Source organism: Schistocerca serialis, chromosome 2 (assembly GCF_023864345.2).
Source record: "Schistocerca serialis cubense isolate TAMUIC-IGC-003099 chromosome 2, iqSchSeri2.2, whole genome shotgun sequence".
NCBI lineage: Eukaryota > Metazoa > Arthropoda > Insecta > Orthoptera > Acrididae > Schistocerca > Schistocerca serialis.
This window is the reverse complement of record NC_064639.1, coordinates 856,433,920-856,461,880: the sequence shown is the minus strand read 5'-3', so window position 1 is coordinate 856,461,880 and position 27,961 is coordinate 856,433,920. Positions and strand designations below refer to the sequence as shown.

The window sequence follows — 27,961 nt, the reverse complement described above, 5'->3', positions numbered from 1 at the left end:
GGTGTAAGTGTCCAGTAATAAGCCTTCACATTCCATCCATTATCTTGTTGACCGATTTGGGGTGAGAAAAGCCGAACCAGACAGGGAAAGTGTATTCTGTCACGGAGTAGCTGACTGATAGTGCAGTCCTTAAAGAGGCTTCATAATGTCGAATGGTAAAACTCTGGAAGTGCGTGTTTCATGTCGAAGAGTTTTAACTGGCGAGCGTAAAGTGGCGCGACTTCTGACTGTCTTAGTGGGAGATGAGGCATGAGTCAGCACTCTGGAGCGGTCGGTCGGCTGGAAGACGCCGGGCACCGGCACGGAGGAACAGACACCTGTGGCGCGGAAGGAGAGAGTCGGGAGCAACGGGGAACGGTGTCAGCGCGGAGCATAGCGGCGCAGGAGAGAGTGCGCATGCGCAACCCGGCACGCCGTGTCGGAAGTCTGCCGAGCGACGCACCACAGTGCTAACTGGGCACGTCCCGCAAGGTTCGCTTTTGGGACCAACATTCTTCGGTACACATTTTTCTCACAAACCAATTATACTGTCCTTAAATGACAGCTCCAGTTGCATGAAAATGGGTATGTCTCCCATGCTGATTCCTGGAGACAATGCTTTGTATAAACGAATTGCTTCCATTCTCCTTAACCTAAGATCGCCTCCTTGCTGTCCACTGATAAACGCAGCGTCAGTTATATCGTTTTCCACTTCACTCCGCTAACATTCCCTAGATCTACCAATGAGATGCGTATCCAGTAATTTCCATTCGATCCCGGATACGAACATTACCATTTCACACTAAAGTAACACGAACTAACCAGTGGATCGGCCTCCTTTTCAAGACGTTTGTGATCCACCAACCGTACCATACACTTCTTTTGTTCGTCTGTTGTCTTCATTCGCGTCGATCGTTAACAGTATTTCGTATCCATTAATTTTATTTTAATAAGGAACAGTCTCAGTTGCACCGTTTACCTGGAATTTACCTAGGTTTCAGTCGGGATAGCCCAACCTTCTTCAGAATAACAGTATCTATCGTTTGTTCATAGTGGACATCGTCAAGGTAAAACTACAAATCCATAAATTACCGTCAGACAGTACAGCACTCGTGGCTGCCGCATTCTGGTCGCGAAGTATGGCCGAGGCAGTAAGTACCACATAAATTTTACAGTCTGACGATAATTTCATGGATTTGTAGTTTTAGCTTGACGATGTCCACAATGGACAAACGATAGATACTGTTATTCTGAAGAAGGTTGGGTTAACACGACTGAAACCTAGGTAAATTCTAGGTAAACGGTGCAACGGAGGCTGTTCATTATTAAAATTAAAATTAATATTTATACAGTTGCTGACAGGGCCGCGAAATGTTGAAGATATTTATTCCGTATCCATCCCATTGTTCCAAATATATCTCCCTTTCCATCAGTCTTCCTAGCATACATATTTTGGACTTGGAATGTTTGACACTGCGAATGGTGGTCTAGTACGATCCGTCAGATCTTGATCTTCGTTCTTGCCACTTTTAGCTAATTGTAATTGCAAATCATTATTATTATACGTTTCAAACGAAGTTACGCAAGCAAAAATTGCACGTAATTCCGTACAATAGTGACTCGATAATTGAAAACTAACAAATCTCTCACTTCCTTAACAATCAACATCCAGCGTATCACATCCTCTATAACCTAAGAGAAAGTAAAAGTCTCTTGGCTTAGTGTAGCAGCCTCATTCTGTATAGAGTAACACGCCTCATTGCATGAATGTGAATCTACACCCTATGTGGCATGTATCTCATCAGTTCATTTAACCACTGCTTGTCTAATTTATTCCGTTTTGCAGTGGCAGTCCTGCATAACTCCCGCAGATTTCGTGTCGGGCTGAGGATGCGCTTGCGCAGCTCTTTTCAATCGATCCCAGGCTTGTTGCATGGTAATGATATCGGTCAATAGTGCAGGCTAACCCGATCGCGCAATACCCGCACGTTTAATGAAATCGTTCGCGATACTTGAACTATAGTCATCCATTAACTTGAATATTCTTTCCTGCGATATTGAAAAAGCTGTCCAGCGGCGGGTCAGAGCATGTTATCCCTGCATTTTTGTTCATGGCGTCCGCCATCTCACAGCAGCTTTGATCCGCCGTGGCTCGCTGCGCTCGTTTGACCGGACGTCTCTGCACGAAGCATCGCCAGGTTCCCTTCACACGCACTGAAGATGGTCATGTGGAATGACAAATACTGTTGGTAATATTGTCGTTGTGTCGTTCTGTACCGTTCACCATGGCATCTGGTTTAAGGGCCGGGCCTCACCTTGGGCGTCTGGTGGCGTCTTGGACCCAAGTTTCTGACAATTAGGTTGGACTTGCGCCACGCGGTGACCGTCACAAAGTCGTTGTCATGGTGACAGTGTGATAGGACTATATGTCGCTGATACATCCCATATTATTTGAAAAACTACGACTGCGGAAGAGTGGTGTAAAAGACAACATGCTTAGTACACTTTCTTAAACTCTGACAATAATCAGGGGTAGAATATACAGAAACATAACGTAGGTATACGAACTGCGTTGTACCTAACAAAGAAACCTGTGACAAAGTGTGCAACACTTCTGTAGCATTTGAGCATCTTCAGACAATCTTATTCGGTAATGATCACAGACAGACAATCTGTACTTGGAGACTGACGATACGAGCATCTTCCAAGCTACAGTGCCATTCATCGCTGTCATTTATCGTCTACCTTCTATTTCATATTTTACAGAATGTCTTTACACTTGCCGATCCGTCAATCATTCGCACTGCCCCCCCCCCCCCCTCTGTATATGCTCTGTTTCCTCTGTTACTTAGTCATGATTCATATCACACATATTTCGGAAATATTCTGGTATACCTTGCAAAAATGTATTTGGAACTATATCTTTCACAGAAAAATTCATGTTCCCTAGAATCCCATCATTAAATGTGCTGAGCTGATGTGTTGGTCCCCACTTCATGTATGCGCACATTGCTGCTGCCACGGATTTATATAACTTGACAGTTACTAGTCATGACACATTCATCGTGCTGCCAAAAGGCTGCGTACATTTGTTTGGTGACGTACGTAAGTCTTCACTTCTCGACAGTAAGACCAGTTGAAGGACAGCACTTCATCATACGTACTCGCATCATATGCTAAAAGCCATACGTAACAGTTTAACTTTATCCGTTAATCCAATACAGTACTTCGTGGACAGCAATTACCTATCACACATCCGTTGGTACAGCGTATGTGCGACTGAGTAAGGATGTGCAGAGGTAACAAATGGTTCAAATCGCTCTGAGCACGTTTTCCGCTTGCATTACGGAACTGAATACAGAGAATGAGTTGCTATTCTTTGTATCATGAGTGATACTTTTTAAATCATGTTGAACTCTTAAATGTTTTGAGGTGTTGATTATTCCCTAAATGGACTTAGTTTTCGCAACTTCTTTTTTGACTATTTACTTTGTTGCCATCCTTGTAACACTCTCAACGTAACTTTACAGCATTAGAGAAGGGGATTTTCTGTCTATATTTTAACAGAATATTCTTAGTACCTCTTCCCGTTAATTTGAGATGTTTTTTCTTGAAAAATCACTATTCTACATAATTCTCTGTCATCTACATCAATTACGGACCTTAGAAAAGAACCCTTGTTATTAAATTATTCATGTAACCCTTATTTGGTATTCCTTGTATTTTATTAACTCCCAGTGCTAACCAATATATAGACTACTTGACTGAAGAATCACAACTACAGATTATTATTTGCAGCGAATTAGCTGAAGGGCATGAAAGCGTTGCTCGACTCCATGACTACACCGAGTACGTAAAACATGAGAAACCGCAGGTAAAGACGCAACTGGTTTGGTCATATGAGATGCTGTTTGGAAGAGCAGCTACACTGACAGAAATTGTTAGGTATCGTCCAAATGGTTCAAATGGATCTAAACACTATGGGACTTAACATCTGAGGTCATCAGTCCCCTACACTTAGAACTACTTAAACCTAACTAACCTAAGGACATCACACATCCATGCCCGAGGCAGGATTCGAACCTGCGACCGTAAGAGCAGCGCGGTTCCGGACTAAAGCGCCTAGAATCGCTCGGCCACAGCGGCCGGCAGTTAGTTAACGTTGCAGATGCAAAATGTAGATAGTAAGAGGACAGGGCAGGCCGACAAGAAGATGGATAAATGAAGTCATAGGCGACCTGCAGAAAATGGGCTGTAGGACATGAAAAGCTCGAGCGTTGGATCCTGATAATAGGCAGAGAATCATTGAAGAGGCCAATGTTCAGACTGAATTCTAGATCGAAAGAAGAGGCCGAAGAAGGAAAAGGCACACCGCCAACATGGAAGTCCTCAGACAGTCAGGAAGAAAGCACAATGTCTCAGAGGAATTGATTTTCATCCTTAGGTATGCACACGGACAAAACTGACTGGCATAAAGGGCCTTGACATTAAAAATGACGTGACACGCAGCAGACTTCTCGAGGCATTAGACAGAAAGAATCGAGAGTCGCTGCTCGCACGCCGCCCACGTCGCCGCCAGCGCCCGGCCCCAGAGAAAGCATCGCTGCTGCACCTGCCGTGCGTGACAATAGCGCGCCTGCCTGGCAGGGACACGCGGGCGCACAGTGGAAAGCTCCCGGGCCGCGCCGAATAATAATTGATGCCGCTCCGCCGGCCCTGCGTGAGTAGCGCCCGGCCGCCATAACGGCCATTTGCATCGAGGGCGCTGCCGCAAATGGGACACAATACATTCTGCAGCCGTGTCACGGACCCTGAATATAGTTATTAGCGCTTAATTCCGTTCCACGCCGTGATCTCGAGCCCACGCCATCTGGTACGGCGTGCCAGCTACCGACTACGCAGCGCCACTAATTTAGTGGAGGGGTCCCTCCATTGTACAGTGCGTGTCAAGCAGTACAGGTATTTGCTTGAGCACTTCACTGTGTGTGTACAACATAGGGAAACGCGGTTCGAGTGTAATGACTTTTTCTGGAGACTAGAAATCTACTCTGTAGGAATCAGCATGGGTTTCGAAAAACAGCTCGCGCTGTTCGCCCACTAGACTCAGAGGGCCATAGACACGGGTTCCCAGGTAGATGCCGTGTTTCTTGACTTCCGCAAGGCGTTTGATACAGTTTCCCCCATTCGTTTAATGAACAAAGTAAGAGCATATGGACTATCAGACCAATTGTGTGATTGGATTGAAGAGTTCCTAAATAACAGAACGCAGCATGTCATTCTCAATGGAGAGAAGTCTTCCGAAGATTGATTTCAGGTGTGCCGCAGGGGAGTGTCTTAGGACCGTTGCTATTCACAATATATATAAATGACCTTGTGGATAACATCGGAAGTTCACTGAGGCCATTTGCGGATGATGCTGTAGTGTATCGAGAGGTTGTAACAATGGAAAATTGTACTGAAATGCAGAAGGACCTGCAACGAATTGACTCATGGTGCAGGGAATGGCAACTGAATCTCAATGTAGACAAGTGTAATGTGCTGCGAATACATAGAAAGAAAGATCCTTTATCATTTAGCTACAATATAGCAGGTCAGCAACTGGAAGCAAGTAATTCCATAAATTATCTGCGAATAGGCATTAGCAGTGATTTAAAATGGAATGATCATATAAAGTTGAACGTCGGTAAAGCAGATGCCAGACTGAGATTCATTGGAAAAATCCTAAGGAAATGCAGTCCGAAAACAAAGGAAGTAGGTTGCAGTACACTTGTTCGCCCACTGCTTGAATACTGCTCACCAGTGTGGGATCCGTACCAGATAGGGTTGGTAGAAGAGATAGAGAAGATCCAACGGAGAGCAGCGCCCTTCGTTACAGGATCATTGAGTAATCGCGGAGATGATAGATAAATTCCAGTGGAAGACTCTGCAGGATAGACGCTCAGTAGCTCGGTACGGGCTTTTGTTGATGTTTCGAGAACATACCTTCACAGAGGAGTCAAGCAGTATATTGCTCCTTCCTACGTATGTCTCGCGAACAGACCATGAGTATAAATTCAGAGAGATTAGAGCCCACACCGAGGCATACCGACAATCTTTCTTTCCACGAACAGTACGAGACTGGAATAGAAGAGAGAATCGATAGAGGTACTCAAGGTACCCTCTGCCACACATCATCAGGTGGCTTGCGGAGTATGGATGCACATGTAGATGTACATATATAACACACTATCTCATCAAAAGTATCTAGACACCTATTAATGGACGTAAATATGACACGTAGTTGGCTTTCACCTGTATGATAGGTTGATGCTGTTAGACGCTGGGGTCTGGAGTGAAGTGACGCTCTAACTCATCCCAATGAAGTTCATGTCGGGACTCTAAAGAAGCCAGTTCAGTTCAGGGATGTTATTGTCCACAAAGCATTGTCTCCCAAGATGCCACTTTGTGACAGGTTCCACTGTTATAAAATGCACACATAAAAAAAGTTTTGCATCACCTCGGTTCCGAGAGTTCCGGAACTTGTACCGAAAAATGGAATAGAGATCAATATAAACACCATTTCCTCCCTTTTTATTGCTCACGAAAATCACACATTGCCTATTGTACCACCATACATCGAGACTTTCAGAGGTGGTGGTCCAGGTTCCTGTACACACCGGTATTTCTAATACCCAGTAGCATGTTCTCTTGCATTGATGCATGCCTGCATTCGTCGTGGCATACTGTCCACAAGTTCATCAAGGCACTGTTGGTCCATATTGTCCCACTCCTCAAAGGCGATTTGGCGTAGATCCCTCAGAGTGGTTGGTGGGTCACGTCGTCCATAAACAGCCCTTTTCAATCTATCCCAGGCATGTTCGATAGGGTTCAAGTCTGTAGAACATGCTAGCCACTCTACTCGAGCTATGTCGTTATCCTGAGGGAAGTCATTCACAAGATGTGCTCGTTAGGGGCGCGAACTGTCGTCCATGAAGACGAATGTCTCGCCAATATGCTGCCGATATGGTTGCACCATCGGTCGGAGGATGGCATTCACGTATCGTACAGCCGTTTCGGCGCCTTCCATGACCACAAGCGGCGTACGTTGGAGGGAACCTCCACCTTGGTGCACTCTCTGGACAGCGTGTATAAGGCGTTCAGCCTGACTGGGTTGCCTCCTAACATGTCTCCGACGATTGTTTGGTTGAAGGCATATGCGACACTTATCGGTGAAGAGAACGTGATGCCAATCCTGAACGGTCCATACGGCATGTTGTTGGGCCCATCTGTACCACGCTGCATGGTGTCATGGTTGCAAAGATGGACCTCGCCATGGACGTCGGGAGTGAAGTTGCGCATCATGCAGTCTATTGCGCACAGTTTGAGTCTTAACACGACGTCCTGTAGCTTCGCGAAAAGTATTGTTCAACATAGTGGCGTTGCTGTCTGAGCTCCTCCGAGCCATAATACGTAGGTAGCCGTCATCCACTGCAGTAGTAACGTTTGGGCGAGACATGTCATCGACAGTTCCTGTCTCTCTGTATCTCCTCCATGTCCGAACTTCATCGCTTTGGTTAACTCCGAGACGACTGGACACTTCCGTTGTTGAGAGCCCTTCCTGGCACAAAGTAACAATACGGATGCGACCGAACCGCGGCATTGACCGTCTAGGCATGGATGAACTACAGACAACACGAGCTGTGTGCCTCCTTCCTCTTGGAATGACTGGAACTGATCAGCTGTCGGACCCCCTCCGTCTATTAGGCGCTGCACATGCGTGGTTGTTTGCATCTTTGGGCGGGTTTAGTGACATCCCTGAACAGTAAAAGGTACTGTGTCTGTGATACAATATCCACAGTCAACGTCTATCTTCAGGAGTTCTGGGAACCGGGGTGATCCAGAACTTTTTTTTTTATGTGTGTACAACAAATCACCGTCCCCGAATTGTTATCCTTTTGTTTGCAGTACACAGTGCATGCATGCATACATGCATTTCCGAGGCGACATTGCGTCGTACTTCTTACAAATACAGGAACTGCAATATAGTATTTAAATGTCTCCCATGTAAGGGAATTACACAATAAGTGTACGAGAGTATCTTAATGATACGTGGACGGAGACATGTGGAAGTTTGGGCGTGGTCGTGAAGCGTGCACGAATAGCCGAAATTTTTAAGGCGACAGCTTGCGACAGGCGGTAAATCCGGGTTCGAGTCCCGGACTGGCACAAATTTCCAATGCCATCCTTCCATTCTACAGTTGAATGTTGCCCTTATTCACAACTGCAAAAACATTTCCTGTAAAGTTCGATATGTTCTGGATCCTCGCAGCAACAGACATCCGGGGTGTCCCAGGGGCAATGGACAATACTCGGGGATACGACAAGAACAATTATTCGAAACCAAAAAGTCTAGTAAACATGGCTCCTAAAATGCATATCTTACAGCTGTGAACACTACTTCTTTTTCGATACTATAAAACAAATCTCTTCTACAGCAAGTTCATTGCTCTGAATATTTTGAGAGGTGGCAGTATGGAGAAAACAATAAAAAAAGTAGAAGAGATGTGTTTCATAGTAGCGAAGATGAAAAATTGCTCATAACTCTCAGGGTGTGCATTTTGGAACCCATCATTACTACACTTATTTGCTCAAATAATAGTTTCTGTCGTATCCCTAAATACACTCATCTTTCCTCTTGGGACATTCTATACAGCCATTGGAAAATGATGTTGGGGATCTAAGCCGGTCGTGGCATTTGAAAGAAACAGAAGAGTGCAACTAGTGGGTCTGTTCGATAGCAAATCGATACTGCAGTTGTGAAACCTGCTCCCAAAAGCTCAACAAGGGGAAAAACGCACTTCGGGAAGTTTAATTTCATATCATATTAACTTCGTAAGCACGTGAAAGTCATTCACGACAGAGAAATTAGTCATTGTGAAATCGCAGCAGCTTGATTCCTACGACAGAAAAGAACAGAGAACTCCTGCGTTAAGTAGGCGAAAAGCTTACTCAGAAATATGGCGTTCCCTATGATATCATTAGTATGACAACTGTTCATGTTCAACGAGCTTCGTTACCATCTTCATTGCTTCCAGAAACTTCCGCACTGGATAGGAGGTTCACAATCGCTGATAAAAGTAAACTTTGCTGTGCCAGATTCAGTACCATCGTTACCACTGTAGACGACCTGCAAGATGTACAGAACGTTACACGTGCTTTTAGTGAAATTTAACCTCCGTCTTTAATATGAAGTTTCTACTGATGCGTACACGATATGGAAAGTGTTTACTAACAAGTCTGTAACTGTTTGTTTGATTAGATTGTTCTATCAGTTACTAAAATAATGAGACCCTCTCACATGCGACAATAAAAGAAAGATATTTTTAAGAGTACAAATAGAAGTGTGTGGCATACTTAGCAGAAAAGTCAGCGCTCCCGCCACCGCCTCCTACCATCACCATGGAATAATTTATATTTGTTACCAATTGTTGCGCTACGTTTGTATTGTACACATGTTAGGATAGGTCACGTTTTCTCATAGTTCGGTATCAGGTTCAGACTCGCATACTGATCGTGCTGAAGGAAGTCTGCACGAGAAGAAAAATACATAGTTATCCGTAAACGTAACTGAATTTTTGCTGAGAATGTGTAGAAGAAGAGACAAGCTAGATAATATGACGACTGTTCCTTCGTGCGGGCCGGCCGCTGTGGTCGAGCGGTTCTAGGCGCTTCAGTCTGGAGCCGCGAGACCGCTACGGTCACAGGTTCGAATCCTGCCTTGGGCATGGATGTGTGTGATGTCCTTAGGTTAGTTAGGTTTAAGTAGTTCTAAGTTCTAGGGGACTGATGACCTCAGATGTTAAGTCCCATAGTGCTCAGAGCCATTTGAACCTTCGTGGGGGACCACAGTTATGTAGGATTTTTTAAAAGGAATTTCCGCTATTTGAATGTAAATCGTGATTGTGTGAAAAATTAATAACAGTTTACAGTAAACTGTCGGAAATTTCTTTCTTAAAAAGTGGGATGAGCTACATAATGCGAAGGTTGTGCAGTTGTAATTAATTTTGGTCATTCTTGAGTAAAGATTCATTGCGTAGTAACTGAAGGTGAAACAGTAAACTTGCACTAGCGTAAACGAACCCATCTTGACAGAAACTTTCCTTCCCCGAGAAAACAATTACGTTTGATGTTTTCAGTGCGCTAAGAAAATTCTGTAATGCGTGGTTCCAGTAATAGACTAAAAAAATGTTAACATGGGATAGAGCAGCTCATCTTGTCCTAGTCATCAATCCAAAGACAAAAAAAAAAAAAAAGATTCAAACGGCTCTGAGCACTATGGGACTTAACATCTGATGTCATCAGTCCCCTATAACGTAGAACTACTTAAACCTAACTAAGGACAGGATTCGAGGCAGGATTCGAACCTGTGACCGTAGCGGTCGCTCGGTTCCAGACTGAAGAGCCTAGAACCGCTCGACCAATCCGAATACAGGTCCCATGCTGTTTTCCAGGTCTGCCTGTCTTACAGAAGTTTTCTCATATTTGCACAGCTGCTGCACTTTTATCCACTTGAACTTACTTACAATATTCAAACCTTGGTCTCGTCTGTAATTTCTACCGTCACCCCAGCCCAAATTAAATCAGTCATTAGCAATTTAACTATGCCTGGATGCTTGACAATATGTCCCCGCAACCAGTCTCCCTTTTTCAGGCAAATTATACCGTAAAACCCTTTTTTCTCTAGTTCTTCTTCACTTCTACTAGATGTACCCTTGCACTGTTCAGCATTCTGCCGCAGCTCCAGTTTCGATGTTCCTATTACTGTTTACAGTCCGCGTTTCTCTTCCTTATGAGGCTACAGTCCAGAGAAATAGATTAAGAAGGACTCGCTATTGATGTTAATGTACTTGTCTTCACTGATTTTTTTTTTTTTTTTTTTTTTTTGCTAGTATTCAATCCAACCGTCGTTAGTAATTTTAGCGCCTTGTTTATTGGTTTATTAATCTTACTCTCCCAGCCTCGACCGACTTAATCCGAATACTCTGCATCACCTGGCACGTGTCTCAGCGTGGTCGGTCAGGGGACTCACCAGCTTCTGCAATAAAGAAACTGAGTGAAGTCCTCATCGATAGGGTTGGAGAGACATCATATGACATCCAGGAAGAACTACTATGACGTGATGACGAAGAAACAGATCGAACGAAAACAAAAAAAAGTGGTCTAGTGGTTAGTGTTTCTGTCCCTAGAACATGAGATCCCGTGTTCAATTCTCGGCCGACCTGAGAGTTTAGCCGTCTCGGGGGCTGGGTGTTGTGTTGTCCTCATCGTTATTTCACCCAGTCGCCGCAGTTTTATCAAATGAATACGCTTGCACTAATTAGCCGAACCATAAGGCGTCTCCCGGAAAAGCTCTACGACCATTTCATTTTTATTTTTTATTGAACTTATAAACTTTTACGAAGATTTTTTTTTCTTTACCACTCTTCGAAAACTTGAATACTCCGACAGAATCACTGTGTCATGGACAGATACACTGAAGAAACTGGTGCAACCGCCTAATGTCGTGTAGAGCCCCCGCCACCATGCAGAAGTGCTGAAACATGACGCGACATGGACTCGAGTAATGTCTGAAGTAGTGCTGGAGGGAACTGACACCATCAATCATGCAGGGCTGTCCATAAATCCGTAAGAGTACGAGGGGATGGAGATCTCTTCTGAACAGCACGTTGTAAGATATCCGAGATACTTTCATAAATGTTGATGTCTGGGGACTTTGGTGGCCAGCGGAAGTGTTTAAACTTAGAAGGCACTATGTAGAATTTCTGGACGTGTGGGGTGTCTCCTTGTCCTGCTGGATTTGCCGAAATCTGTCGGAATGCACAATGGAGATGAATGGATGCAGGTGATCAGATAGGATGCTTACGTACTTGTCACCTGTCAGAGTCGTATCTAGAAGTATCAGGGGTCCCATATGACTCCAACTACACACCCCACATCATTACAAAGCTTGCACCACATTGAACAGTCCCCTGATAACATGCAGGGTTCATGGATTCATGAAGTTGTCTCCATACCCGTACACGCCCATCTGCTTGATACAATTTGAAACGAGACTCGTCCGACCAGGCAGCATGTTTCCAGCTATCAACAGTCCATTGTTGGTGTTGACGGGCCCAGGAGAGGCGTAAAGCTTTGTGCCATCTGTGATCAAGGGTACACGAGTTGGTCTTCGGCTCCGAAAGCCCATATCGATGATGTTTCATTGAACGTGTTGATGGTCCAGCATTAAAATTTGTGGAAGAGTTGCAATTCTGTCACTTTGAAGGATTCTCTTCAGTCCCCGTTGGTCCCGTTCTTGCAGGATCTTTTTCCGGACGCAGCGATGTCGGAAATTTGATGTTTTACCGAACTGATGATATTCACGGTACACTCGTGAAACGACCCTACGGGAAAATCCCCACTTTATCGCTACGTCGCCGGCGCTTCAGTCCGGAACGGCGCTGCTGCTACGGTCGCAGATTCGAATCCTGCGTCGGGCATGGCTGTGAGTGATGTCCTTAGGTTGGTTAGGTTTAAGTAGTTCTAAGTCTAGGGGACATGACATCAGATGTTAAGTCCCATAGTGCTTAGAGCCATTTGAACCATTCACTACGTCGGAGATACTGCATTCCATCGCTCGTGCGCCGACTATAACACCACGTTCAATCTCAGTTAAATCGTGATAACCTGCCACAGTAGCAGCAGTAACCGATCCAACAAATGTTACCGAGCGAGGTGGCGCAGTGGTTAGACAATGGACTCGCATTCGGGAGGACGACGGTTCAATCCCGCGTCTGGCCATCCTGATTTAGGTTTTCCGTGATTTCCCTAAACCGCTCCAGGCAAATGTCGGGATGGTAGCTTTGAAAGGGCACGGCCGACTTCCTTCCCCGTCCTTCCCTAATCCGATGAGACCGATGACCTCGCTGTCTGGTCTCCTTCCCCAAACAACCCAACGCAACCCTCCAACAACTGTTCCAGACACTTGTTGTCATGTATAGGCATTGCCGATAGCTTGTTTACATATCTCAGTATTTGAATCCGAATAACTATACCAGTTTGTTTGGCGCTTCTGTGTATTAAAGCTTTTATATTTCCTCCCTGAACTTCAATTCAGTTTCCTTGCTCTTTGTGCGGTTTTAATAACTCGAACAAGGTTTCTTCAAACATCTCTGATTCCTCACCTACCGTTCCCCTTTCACGTCGTTGTAGCTACCCTTTCGCTAACTGATAATATGAAAGCAATAACAGAAGACTTGTTTGAGAGACAGTGGCGACAACATCAAAGTCGGCAAGAGCGACAGAGTGTGTGTACAGCGTCCATCAAGCGGAGCAGCTGGTGCAAGGAGCGGTGGGGCAGGGCCGCAGCGGCGGCGGCGGAGGCTGAGTCTGAGCCCGCGCCGGCAAACGTGTCAGGGTCGACCGCTGCCGGGGGGCCGAGCCCCGCCGTGGCTTACCTCGCCGCCGCCGCCGCCGCCGCCGCGGCCTGCGACAACACAGCAGGCAGGGCCCGCGAACCGCTCTGCCTAGCCGCCCTCTGCTACATCGGAAACTGCACTTGCAGCAGGACACGCTGCCAGGGACCGCCTTAAATCACTGCCACGATTGCGGCCTTGTCGGCTGAGGTCTGCTTTTACCAAGCAGCCACAAATCATTCCCTTTAAACCTGTCACCTGCCGGAAGGAGTAATGTACGTACCTTACAACGGAGGAATACGAAACTACTGCTGCATTTGTCCTTCCCTTAAAATTTTTGGGGAACACGTATAAAACAAAATGTTCAAATGTGTGTGAAATCTTATGGGACTTAACTGCTGAGGTCATCAGTCCCTAAGCTTACACACTACTTAACCTAAATCATCCTAAGGACAAACCCACACAACCATGCCCGAGGGAGGACTCGAACCTGCGCCTGGACCAGCCGCACAGTCCATTACTGCAGTGCCTTAGACCGCTCGACTAATCCCGCTCGGCAACACGTATCGAAACTAAATGGAAAATTGTATTGAAATGCAGGAGCATCTGCATCGAATTGACGCATGGTGTAGGGAATGGCAATTGAATCTCAATGTAGACAAGTGTAATGTGCTGCGAATACATAGAAAGAAAGATCCCTTATCATTGGACTACAATATAGCAGGTCAGCAACTGGAAGCAGTTAATTCCATAAATTATCTGGGAGGACGCATTAGGAGTGATTTAAAATGGAATTATCATATAAAGTTGATCGTCGGTGAAGCAGATGCCAGACTGAGATTCATTGGAAGAATCCTAAGGAAATGCAATCCGAAAACAAAGGAAGTAGGTTGCAGTACGCTTGTTCGCCCACTGCTTGAATACTGCTCACCAGTGTGGGATCCGTACCAGATACGGTTGATAGAAGAGATAGAGAAGATCCAATGGAGAGCAGCGCGCTTCGTTACAGGATCATTTAGTAATCGCGAAAGCGTTACGGAGATGATAGATAAACTCCAGTGGAAGACTCTGCAGGAGAGACGCTCAGTAGGTCGGTACGGGCTTTTGTTGAAGTTTCGAGAACATACCTTCATCGAGGACTCGAGCAGTATATTGCTCCTTCCTACGTATATCTCGCGAAGAGACCATGAGGATAAAATCAGAGAGATTAGAGCCCACACAGAGGCATACCGACAATCTCCGCCACACACCGTCAGGTGGCTTGCGCAGTACGGATGTAGATGTAGATGCTGTGAGGTGCAACTAAAGTCCAGGCCGCTGTTGGGCCGTCTACGTACACGCTGCAGTCACGTGTTGACTGGAACTGTACTGGGAGCAGCCAGTGTTCACTATAGCGGAATATACAGGGTTCCTCTCCTGAGTCGTCAAGCGCATTTTCTCTGGTACTTCGGCAAATATTTGCGGTTACGCTCTTGCATTACATAGCTGGAAGAATAACCAGTGCCCAGTAGCGACAGCAGGACCCTGTCCCATGCTGACTCCTACTGCCATGTAGGAGCGTTGCTCAGTCGCTGTTGGAGTACTACGTTATTCTTTGTCTTCCACTGTCCCTGTCAAGATACATCGATAAAACGAATATCGCACTAGACTACTCTGGGAACGAGATTGAGATTTTCACTCTGCAGCGGAGTGTGCGCTGATATGAAACTTCCTGGCAGATTAAAACTGTGTCTCGGACCGAGACTCGAACACGGGACCTTTGCCTTTCGTGGGCTCTACCGTTCTGGACACATCCCCCAGGCTATGGCTAAGACATGTATCCGCAATATCCTTTCTTTCAACAGTGATACTTTTGCAAGGTTCGTAGGAGAGTTCTGTAAAGTTTGGAAGGTAGGAGACCAGGTACTCGAGGAAATAAAGCTGTCAGGACGGGGCTGAGTCCTCCTTGGGTAGCCCTGTTGGTAGAGCACTTCTCCGCGAAAGGCAAAGATCCCGAGTTCGAGTCTCGGTCCGACACACCGTTTTAATCGGCCAGGAAGTTTTAATCTGGGAGCGCTCTGTCGAATGGGCACGTAAAATTCCGTATTCAAAATAGATTTGTTTGTAACTGGAAACCGCTGCTTTCTGTCGACAATGGGCGTAGCGCGAGAGGCGTGATGAACAGTATTTGTTTGGGCCCACTCCAGCTAGGCAGTGGAAGAACGAAATTGCAACTGCCTGCTGAAACACCAGAGAAAATACGCCTGGCGACCCATGGGAGAGACAATCGGTAGTTGACGCCTGGCGAGGGCGGAAGAGAATATCCGATGAACTGGGAGGAAGGAAGGTGCCTGAACAGCGATTAACAGCGTTCAGCATTGACAGAATAACGTGTCACTTTTCAGATTTTAAAAATGTACAGAGGTTGCTTTCCAGAAAGCACAGGAGAGACAACAAAGAAAAGCGGTTTCACACACAAGTAAGAGGCTTTTTTCTTATCAGATTCCGCAGCCACAAGTATACTAAAAGACAGTTCCAGTTTCCACCTTGGCTCTTGCACAATCACAGTGATTTCATTTCTCGCCGTCAACTAATTTCGGAAACGCACCATTTTCAAGTGCTACATCTGTCGTCGTGAATTTACTCCGTCACCCTGTGTGATTGCTTACAAATGTGCGTCTGTCACTTAAATATACACTGTCCAGCAACATTAATGTGACCACCTGTCCGAAGCGCGCCGCGATACGAGACGTGCAGCAAGAGAGTCAGTGGTGTTCTGGAAGGTACGGTCAGGGACACGGAGCCTGCGCTAGGTTTTTCGGTTAAGGATCCATAGGGCGGACGGCCCCAATGAGGTGGTCCCATATATTCTTGATTGGGTTTCATATCTGGGGACTCTGGTGGCCATGTGAGTAAGGTAAACTGATCCTGGTGCTCTTCGAACCACGCACGTACTTTGCGAGCCGTCAGACATGCTGCATTGTCCTGTTGGTAGATGCCAAATAGCCGAAAAAAAAACTGCTCGCAAAACAAATATATTTAACTGCACAACGTCCCCAGTACACGACAAAATGGTTCAAATGGCTCTGAGCACTATGGGACTTAACATTTGAGGTCACCAATTCCCTAGAACCACTTAAACCTAACTAACCTAAGGACATCACACACATCCATGCCCGAGGCAGGATTCGAACCTGCGACCGTAGCGGTCGCGCAGTTCCAGACTGAAGCGCCTAGAACCGCTCGGCCACACCGGCCGGCACATGTAGACAAGTTCGATCATCTGGGTAGCGGTGACTGTTTGCTGGGAGTCTTTGACTGCTGTTTACTACAGACCAGACATTTTAGAACCAACCAATGTAGAGCAACGGTTTTGGGGTTTTGTATGGACATTTTAACGATAGTAATTATTTTTTAATTTTATCATGATTTCTCTGTTATTAGATATAATTCAAATTGAAGTAATTACTAAATAAAATAAGTTTTTCTTGTTTTTGAAATTTTATTAATTTTCAAAATAACCAAGGTGGTGCACCAAAGTAACAGGATTCTTCAAGTGTTGTGTCGGATGTAATGTTTGCGAATCCCTTTGCCTATATGATATACAGGGTGTAAACGTACCACAGTGGTATAGGTGAAGACCAGATGAACAGTTTGGTATAGGTGGCTTCAGGCTTGTCACGCTGAGAAATAACATCTAATTGGCTAACAAAAGCTAACCAAGCTACAGCGCATGCGCACTACGCAAGATTTTGAGTATCCTCTGGCCTTCTTTCGCCACCGGCCTAGTCGGCCTTAGCCGTTTGAAGCTCACCGTGTATTATGAGTTTTATGTTTATGTGCATATACCATTATGGCAATAATGTTCTTTTAGATTGTTGACGATTGTGGAACGCTGATGTCGCTCGAGTGTGCAACGACTGCAGTTGTGTCTGTGTTTACAAATGTGTGTGTGTGTGTGTGTGTGAAATCTTATGGGACTTAACTGCTAAGGTCATCAGTCCCTAAGCTTACACACTACTTAACCTAAATTATCCTAGGGACAAACACACACACCCATGCCCGAGGGATGACTCGAACCTCCGCCGGGACCAGCCGCACAGTCCATGACTGCAGCGCCTTAAACTGCTCGGCTGTATTTACAGCCACGCAAGTTAAGGGTTTATCAATAGGACGATTGGAGCAAATATAGGAAATAGCCCGTCACCGGAATGAGCTGATCGTGTGATGTGTGTCTGTGTCTACCCGCGGTAGCTGAGTGGAGCCGGCACGGCATCTCAGCGTGTTCGGTCAGAGAGTCGGTTGGCGTTTGTAATAAAAAACTGAGTGGAAGGATCAACCACCGAACTCGAACAGGATGTATTGCGACGTCCGCAACGACCAAACACAACGATCAATACCGAACAAAATGGAATAAAAGAAAAAAAAGTGGTCAGCGCGACAGAATGTCAGTTCTAACGGCCAGGGTTCGGCTCCCGGCTGGGTCGGACTTTTTTCTCCGCTCAGGGACTGGGTGTTGTGTTGTCCTAATCATCATCATTTCATACCCATCGACGCGGAGGTCGACGAAGTGGCGTCAATTCGAAAGACCTGCACCCGACGAACGGTCTAGGCGACGGGAGGCCTTGGCCACACGACATTTTCATATAGTGTCAGTGATTGTAAAAGAACTATTGTAGATAATAAATCTGTGGTTTAATTAGAAAGACGATTATTATACATGTAAAATGTAAATTTTCACCACTGAAGTGTTACTATTACTAAAATATTCCGGACTAATATGCCGCGTTCGAATGAATTTCGTGGGAAAAAAACAAACGTTTCGTCCCCATTATGGAGGAAATCTTCAAGGGGGGGAGGGGATTACTTGTGTGAAAGAACGATTCACAACTTGGCTCGCTACTAACGCTATTTGTTCATAAGCGATAGGAATAGAAGGAACTTGCTATCACCGAGGAAAAGTGCTGATTTGAGACATCTTGTGCAATGACGCCTAATTTCTTTATCAAGTTCTTCCTTGTCCGTTTTTATAGAATACCAGTCGGGACCAAAGACAAACTGATTAATAATTAAAGGCCCGGCGGCAACTGTTTTTATAGAATACCAGTCGGGACCAAAGACAAAATGATTAATAATTGAAGGCCCGGCGGTAACTGTTTTTATTGAATACTTGTCGGGACCAAAGACAGACTAATTAATAATTAAAGGCCTGGCGGAACTTTGGTTCCTAAGTACCCAAGGAACAGTGAAAGTGACCACCTAGCTATTGCTCTGTATCACTACGAACGCGTAGAGAGCAAACTTCTGTAACTACACTACTGGCCATTAATATTGCTACACCAAGAAGAAATGCAGATGATAAACGGGTATTCATTGGACAAGTATACTGTACTAGAGCTGACACGTGATTACATTTTCACGCAGTTTGGGTGCATAGATCCTGAGAAATCAGTACCCAGAACAACCATCACTGGCCGTAATAACAGCCTTGGTACGCATGGGCATTGAGTCAAACATAGCTTGGATGGCGTATACACGAACAGACAGCTGACCATGCAGCTTCAACACGATACCACAGTTCATCAAGAGTGGTGACTGGCGTATTGTGACGAGCCAGTTGCTCGGCCACCACTGACCAGGCGTTTTCAGTTGGTGAGAGATCTGGAGAATGTGCTGGCCAGGGCAGCAGTAGAACATTTTCTGTATCCAGAAAGGCCCGTACAGGACATGGGGTCGTGCATTATCCTGCTGAAATGTAGGGTTTCGCAGGGATCGAATGAAGGGTAGAGCCACGGGTCGTCAATGCGAACTAGAGGTGACCGAGACGTGTAACCAATGACACCCCATACCATCACACCGGGTGATACGCCAGTATTGCGACGACGAGTACACACTTCCAATGTGCGTTCACCGCGATGTCGACAAACACGGATGCGACCATCATGATGCTGTAAACAGAACCTGGATTCATCCGAAAAAATGACGTTTTGCCATTCGTGCACCCAGGTTCGTCGTTGAGCACACCACAGCAGGCGCTCCTGCCTGTGATGCAGAGTCAAGTGTAAACGCAGACATGGCCGCCGAGGTGATAGTCCATGCTGCTGCAAACGTCGTCGAACTGTTCGTGCAGATGGTTATTGTCTTGCAAACGTCCCCATCTGTTGACTCAGGGATCGAGACATGGCTGCACGATCCGTTACAGCTATGCGGATAATATGCCTGTCATCTCGACTGCTAGTGATACGAGGCCGTAGGGGTCCAGCACGGCGTTCCGTATTACCTTCCTGAACCCACCGATTCCATATTCTGCTAACAGTCATTGGATCTCGACTCACGATATGATAAACCGCACTCGCGATAGGCTACAATCCGACCTTTATCAAAGTCGGAAACGTGATGGTACGCATTTCTCCTCCTTACAGGAGGCATCACAGTAACGTTTGTGTATGAGAAATCGGTTGGAAACTTTCCTCGTGTCAGCACGTTGTAGGTGTGGCCACCGGCGCCAACCTTGTGTGAATGCTCTGAAAAGCTAATGATTTGCATACCACAACATCTTCTTCCTGTCGGTTGAATTTGGCGTCTGTAGCACGTCATCTTCGTGGTGTAGCAATTTTAATGGCCAGTAGTGTATAAAGTCAATTTTTTACCTTGTTTACTATCTCCTCATTTGCTGTCTAATTTGACGTTGGCGCGTCCCATAAGTAACAAGTACGCTGTGAGCTGTAAACTGGGAGAGTGTGGGAGCGTGCTGCTGCTGAATACTCACTGGAGGCGGAGTAGACGAGGTCGGCGAGCAGGATGATGACGACGCACCAGAGGGCTGCCCGCCACACACACCGCGGCGCAATCTGCAACACAACAAGCACGGCGTTAGCACTGTTATGCGGCTCTTGTCTTCAGCGTGGAGGAGGGGCGGATGCGTGACACTGTGCTGCTACCTTACACAGTGTGACTGACAGATCGCGGACACACACACACACACACAAATTTGCTCAAATATTTTCAATTTACGCTCTGGGAACTCTAGGTTCAAATGGTTCAAATGGCTCTGAGCACTATGGGACTTAACGTCTGAGGTCATCAGTCCCCTAGAACTTAGAACTACTTAAACCTAACTAACCTAAGGACATCACACACATCCATGCCCGAGGCAGGATTCGAACCTGCGACCGTAGCGGTCACGCGATTCCAAACTGAAGCGCTTAGAACCGCACGGCCACACTGGCCGGCTGGGAACTCTAGGGAAGAGCTTTATACTGATTTAAAGGAGTTACTGATGTTACTAGTAGAGTATCAACCAAGGCTAGTGCATCTGTTTTTGATGTGTCGACAGAAGTGCCGACACAGTGTGGTTTGAGGAGACCGAAATACATGCTATAAGCTAACGCAGGATGGCGTGAGGTCTGAAACAGGATACGTAATGAATGCTATAAAGAAAAGTACGTAGCTTCTGGAATACTTAACTTTAATCCATCCTTGGTACATCGCTATTGACGATACAAGTGAGACTCTATAGTTTCTGACAATATACTGCTAATGGCGCCTTGCTAGGTCGTAGCCATAGACTTAGCTGAAGGCTATTCTAACTATCTGCTCTGCAAAGGAGCGAGGCTTCGTCAGTGTGCATCGCTAGCTACGTCTGGGGCAAGTGCTAGTCCGTCTCTCGAGACCTGCCGTGTGGTGGCGCTCGGTCTGCGATCACTAACAGTGGCGACACGCGGGTCCGACATGTACTAATGGACCGCGGCCGATTTAAAGCTACCACCTAGGAAGTGTGGTGTCTGGCGGTGACACCACAGTTTTCATCCCAAAATAACACAAATAAGTTTTAATGGAATACCTTGTAACTGTATAAAACCAAGATTTGCCAAAGGTTACTTTCCATTTGCTGTCATTTTTCAGATTTCTGAAATGAGACTATAGTTGTATCTACCCCCAATACCGTTACAGACAAATAAGTGTGGTGAGTGGCTCATGTCGTCTCAGTTCTGCAGTACAAGTCTGAAAGTCACAGCCCTATAGGACAGGAATGTCAAGCACCAACAGAACATAGCAAGTTGAACTGGGGGAGATACACATCGGTATACAGTGACTGCCATGTTGAAGCAATCATTACTGAGGTTGACTGCTACCTGTCTTTACTAAGGAGGCATGTGCCAACTTTCCAGTCAGAATGGTTGAGATGAGAGTATCATCGATATATGTCACATACGTTTTACTTGCTCTATTCTGCAAATCACCTATCTTTAAAAATTCAGAACGCCTCGCACGAAGCAGTTCGTAGGCCAGGTATTTCGATGTTGGCTGAACATCTTACTCTGAAAAAAGTATCCGTTCAATTGAAGTGTAAACAGTGGTCTTTTTTTTACGGTACAACTCTCATTTAGGAGAATTCTTGGATAGTTTCCGATTACTGCCTCAAGTATGTGTTATAAGCTGACGAAACGTACAGAAACTGCAGCGCACCACAAATGTGACTCGATAAGCAAAGGTGAAAATTTTGGAAAAACATCCAAATTTTACGTATATTCCATAAACATAGAAAAAGTGATGATGCGAATCTGTGTCAGTTCCATTTGTAAATGACATATATTCGCCGGAATTTTTAGTATTACAGAAGAAAATATAACTAACGATGAAGTTTATAACGGCTATACGTAGTTCACCAATTAAAAATGAATTAGCTATTTTTGTAACCTATAACGTTCAGATTTCCTGCCGAAAATGTCACTAGCGTGGGGCTGTCTCTTTCTCATCCCGAAGAGATCTGACAGCATTGTATCTCCTTATACACATAGTATAAATCGATTGTAGTGTCAAATAATAGTATGAATGTATAACAGTTTTATTACATTAATTCTTAGAATTACAAAACAGTTGCCGACAGTCACAGCTGCAAAGGGAAACACTTTTGAATCGAAGCATCGGGTCATCGTCCTGGCACACCAGTGTGAAAGAGGCAAAGATACCATTATCAAGGCAGTCGCTGCGGTCAAAACGATAGTAAATATGCAATAGGTATCGGCCTGTTTATGCCTGTAGAGCGGGAGGCCATTGGGAATAAGTCTACGCGCCTAATGCATCCGCGAAAGCTTGTTTGCACGCAGAATATCGCTGGCTGGGAGCCAACGGCGTTAGCGCAGGCCGGACCGCGAGTGAAACCTGCCGAAATATGCAAATGACGCGTATTCAAGTGTCTGCCGGCTCGTTAGCGAGCTCAGCGGAGACCTCTGACGTAGCGGGAGGGTGCCGTGGCGGGAGAAAGTTATAAACGAAACAAACAAGGCGACCCCGCCGCTACTCGGGGGCTGCCTCTCGCAGATGTGGCACGGGGAAAATGTTTGCACTGTGCAGAGTCTTTTATTTTCCTCCGGTATCAGCGAACGGCACTGTGCCTCCCGGCTCTTTGTGAGCAGGTGTACGATTCGTGCTTAGTGTGACCCTTATAACGGAGAAATTAACGATAAACTCTTCTGGGTTATTAGGTCCCGTCGCTTTTTTCTCTTCTATCTCTTCTGCAAATTCGTTGTCTCGTTCTCTTTGATGGAATCTTCTGAAGAAATTTATCCTGTCCTCAGATGACTACAGACAAATTTCCTTTTGTGAAGAAGATCCCTGACGAGGGATATAAGGTCTCATCACCTGGATAATTTTACTGTGACTGACAAAAGCTGACAATTCTGCTCGAGGGTAACACCCGCCCATACGTTGCAGAGATTGTTTCGACTACGCTGTAGAAGTTTCGATGGGAAGACCTTACAAGTCTTCCACACAGTCCCGATCTCTGCTCATGCGTTTTCGATCTTTTTGGAGCCCTGGAGAAAGATATTCATGGCCATCAATTTGCTTCAGACAAAGAGATAAATGCCGTAGGGAACTATGGACATTTCTCCATGAACGCACTGACCGCCTTGCCTCACAGTGTGATAGATTTATTAGCAGTTGTAGAAATTACTTCTGAAATAATGAACAGTTTTGTTACTTTTTCGATCTGTCTCGTTTTCTTTTGACTAGTCCTTTACAATGTGGGAGAAACCGAGAGGCGAAACCAGAGGCGCGAACTGATACTGATGAATAAACGGTAGAAACCCAAACGCACTTGCTGTGGGTCCAACAGATTACAATTTCATCCCAGAAACTGCCCGGCTGGATCGCCTGTGCGGAGCACCTGAAGACAACTCTTACTTTAGCCGATTAGGTTCTGTTGGTCACGCTGAGTTTTCCAGTTACACAGTTACGTCAGATCTGCCGTAAGCGTGCGGTTACTAGCTTGAACTCGGGCGAACTCATGACACAGGAGTCATCTAGTCTTGGGAAAACTGAACAAAGGCATCATTCCAGCAAGGGGTTCCCCAGTCCCGCAGAGGAAAAGTAGCAATAGTCAGCGCTGTGCCCACCAAACGCCGCACAGGCAGCAATTGTTAATGTTATTTTTACTGAAAAAGGCCAAGAATTCTCGCTCGCGGTGAAACACGAAGGGAGACGAAGCACGCTTCGGATGGTTCCGTGATGCTCTCAGAAATTTTTCACACGAGACAGTCTGCCTGTCACCATTTCGGGGGAAGGTGAGAACAGAGGTTATAGTCTATAAAACTCGATGTTCTTTGAACAGCAGTTGCCTCAGTGCCAGTCATAGCTACGCCGAATCTGTGATGATCGATTTCCTACCAGAAATTCGCGCCTCCCTTTACTGCAGTTTGCGCTGCCAGTATTATAGCTGTGATAGGAGTCTAATTCTTTGTGCAGTTCCTCTGCATCACCTATGTAATTCTTGTACAGTTACTTATGCTCAGAGACTGACAGTGCTGAAGCGAAACCTATCATTCAAAAAATTAATGCAGTCAGACGGATAATAAAAACGTATCAGGAGGTTGTAATAGTTCAAATGGCTCTAAGCACTATGGGACTTAACATCAGTCCCCTAGAACTTAGAACTACTTAAACCTAACAAACCTAAGGACATCACATACATCCATAGCCGAGGCAGGATTCGAACTTGCGACCGTAGCTGCAGCGCGCTTCCGGACTGAAGCTCCTAGAACCGCTCGGCCACAGCGGCCGGCAGAGACAGAAAATATATAACTACTGAGCAGTGTTAGTTCCTTGGCACTTCCATTTTTCCAAAGATTTCCTAAATTATCCGTGTCTGCTATAGGTATCACTACCACACGACGCAAAACCACATCACTTTTGCGTCCGGCCATCCTGATTTAGGTTTTCCGTGATTTCCCTAAATCAATCCAGGCAAATGCCGGGATGGTTCCTCTGAAAGGGCACGGCCGACTTCCTTCCTTAATCCGATGAGACCGATGACCACGTTGTCTGGTCTCCTTCCCCAAACAACCAACCAACCAACTTTTCGGGGTTAGCCTTTGAAAGCTGGCTGTTAAATCGCAACTTTGAATATTACATTTTATTATTTGCATATGATAATTTTTCGCAAACTAGATTTTGTAGGATTACTGCAAAGATGATTCTATGTCTAGTATCGACTACAAACATTTCTCTCCTTGGAAATTTTGTCTCTGGGATCTAAAGGAAGCAAGCTCTGCACTCTCAGAGCTAACTCATAGTTCGGCGCACTACTTGTGTATTTGGTTCTTTATGGCGCAACCAGTCTGGCTGTCTGTGTTCCAAACGTGTGAACTGCATTGCTGCTCAAGAAAACAAAGTTAACTTAAGCGTCTCAATAAAGTGCTAAAATTAGCAAATGAAATGTTATCCAAAATAAATTGAACATCAAGAGGTAACTTTGTAGTCAGATTGCGTTCCTAAAATTGGTGCATGATTCAAAGATACGTGAAAGGACATAGCTTCCCAAATCGGGGCGTTTTAGGATTTACTTGCACTAATAATCCAATATTAAACCGAGCAGTACGCTTACACCTTGCAGGAGATATGTGCTGACTCCTCGCAACGTTTAAAGGTGACGCACAGGCCTTCCGGTCAGTACATCGGGAAATGTCACAAGTGCTCCTCGAGAGCGCAGCAAGACGTGTCGCTGGCGAGCAAACACGGTAACGAGGCTGACGCCGCCCACGCGCGGCGCGCGCCGGCCAGCTTCCACAGACGGGACGCAGGCCGCGGCGGCAGGGGCCTCCCCAAGGTCAGGAGCGGCCGGCTATAGACCAAAGTTGAAGGCCCCTCCGCAGCCGGGATGCAAGGCGACGCGCTGTCGTGTTTACTGTAGATCTGATGTGGAGCGAGTGCGAATCCAGTGTTGAGGGTTGCGTGCGTTCGAAAGCGAGGCGCCGCTGTCACATCAGTGCCAAACTGGCTTCCTTACTTCCATCCCGCTGCAGTTCCGCCAGTGTGACTAGTCTCACAATGCGATCGGTGGCACTGCATTCGTTTACTACTCGTCGACGCATTTCTTCTTACTGAAAGCAGCAGTGTAAAGCAGTGACGTAGCACCGATGCTGAGCGCACGGTCTTCCTGTTATAGTGTAGCACTGACAGGGTGAGGCAGAAAATGACTGATTCTCAGACTCAGATGGCCTTTAACAAAGCTGTGATTGTGAAAGGACTAAGACGAAAATTAAGTAAGGCAGAGTATACAATTGCAAATTTGCTCCGTAAGAGGACGAGTGATATCTAGAAAATGCTCCACAATCCAAATGGTAAACATTAAAAGATTTTCAAATACAAATAAATGGGTTGTATTCCTGATTAATGAATTTACAGAAGTTTTCGAAATACTTATGTACCCATTCGATAGAGCGGGCCCAAACTAGCCCAGAGCGATATTTTACTATCGATATCTTTTAACGGGAACAGTAAAACACGAAGAACAAACAGTAGTACAGCTGCAACAGCGCCATCCTGGCCCAAACTGACTGCAGCAGTGCTGCCCAGTCGCTGCTGGAGTACTGCTTGTTCTTTCTGTTGCAGTGTTCCCGATAAGTATATATCTCTCTGGACTGGAATTATCCAATGGGTACGCTAAAAATCATTTTATTTGTTACGGGAACGAACCGACGCTTTCCCTCGACCATGGACGTCGCATGAAAGACATGATGAGCAGCATTTCTTTGACGAAACATCGGAAAAAATGCGCCTGACGACTCTTAGCAGAGACATATACTATGTACATAGACAGGGTGTTCAAATAATGTTGAATGCTTTGAGAGGTGGTAGTACTCATTGGAACAAGAAAAATAAGTCCAATAAACATGGTTCCGAAACACATACTTCCCGAGATAAACACGTGTTTATAGGAAGCGCTGCCGACGCTTGATTGCTGGTATTAGCACAGTGCCGGCCAGGGTGGCCAAGCGGTTCTAGGCGCTACAGTTTGGAACCGCGCGACCGCTACGGTCGCAGGTTCGAATCCTGCCTCGAGCATGGATGTGTGTGATGTCCTTAGGTTAGTTAGGTTTAAGTAGCTCTAAGTTCTAGGGGACTGATGACCTCAGAAGGTAAGTCCCATAGTCCTCAGAGCCATTTGAACCATTTATTAGCACAGTCGTTGTATTGACGCTCCGTCAAATGTGTCGGCACGGTATTATGACGTCTTACTGACAATACTCTATCTACTATTAAATGGTCTACAGTCAGTGGTGTGGTTCGAGTCGTGTCGTAGGCTATGTTAGTTTTCATTCTGTTTGTGTCATTATTGTACAGGACTGTCAACCCAGGATACGTATCATGGTGTTTTGCTTTCTTCCAAATGTAGTTTCTCTTATGTGTTTACTGTTATTGTGGTGTTCGTACGTACGAATGGTTTAGTACGTTTACGTTATCTGTCTTCTAGCACTTGTTAGCAATTGAAGCCTGCTACTCAATAAGTGAAATGGAAGACATGATATTCTGCTACGGTTTAGCAAATGGACGTAGTTTGTGAGCCCACGCCCTCTAAGTTGAAAAATTTCCGCAGTGGAGAGTGCCATCTGACAGGTCTTTCGGCAGACTTTTCCAGCGTCTGAGGGACACAGGTACCCTTACATCTAGGAAGGCTGACAGTGGAAGGCCCCGCAAGTCCACATGTCTGAAATGGAGGGGCGTGTGCTACGTAAGGTGGAAGAAACCCTTGGGACCAGTGTGCGACTATTAGCAGCAGCAGAAGGCATGTCTCACTCTCAATCTGGGGGTTACTTCATGATGAAGTGATGCACCCATATCACTTACAGTGCGCTCAGGCTCTAAGGCCACAGGTTCATCATGGCAGAAGGCCCCAATGGATTTTGCCATTTCTTCTTACTGAAAGCAGCAGTGTAAAGCAGTGACGTAGCACCGATGCTGAGCGCACGGTCTTCCTGTTATAGTGTAGCACTGACAGGGTGAGGCAGAAAATGACTGATTCTCAGACTCAGATGGCCTTTAACAAAGCTGTGATTGTGAAAGGACTAAGACGAAAATTAAGTAAGGCAGAGTATACAATTGCAAATTTGCTCCGTAAGAGGACGAGTGATATCTAGAAAATGCTCCACAATCCAAATGGTAAACATTAAAAGATTTTCAAATACAAATAAATGGGTTGTATTCCTGATTAATGAATTTACAGAAGTTTTCGAAATACTTATGTACCCATTCGATAGAGCGGGCCCAAACTAGCCCAGAGCGATATT

General features: G+C 45.7%; 1 protein-coding gene across 1 annotated transcript in view; it reads right to left on the bottom strand.

Moving 5' to 3' along the window:
* Positions 1–27,961, bottom strand: part of LOC126458157 (probable chitinase 10) — a 393,594-nt gene that overhangs the window by 160,400 nt on the left and 205,233 nt on the right. Inside the window, exon 2 of the mRNA XM_050095020.1 lies at positions 20,161–20,242. Coding sequence (XP_049950977.1) covers positions 20,161–20,242 — 82 coding nt within the window. The remainder of the gene's footprint in view (positions 1–20,160; positions 20,243–27,961) is intronic.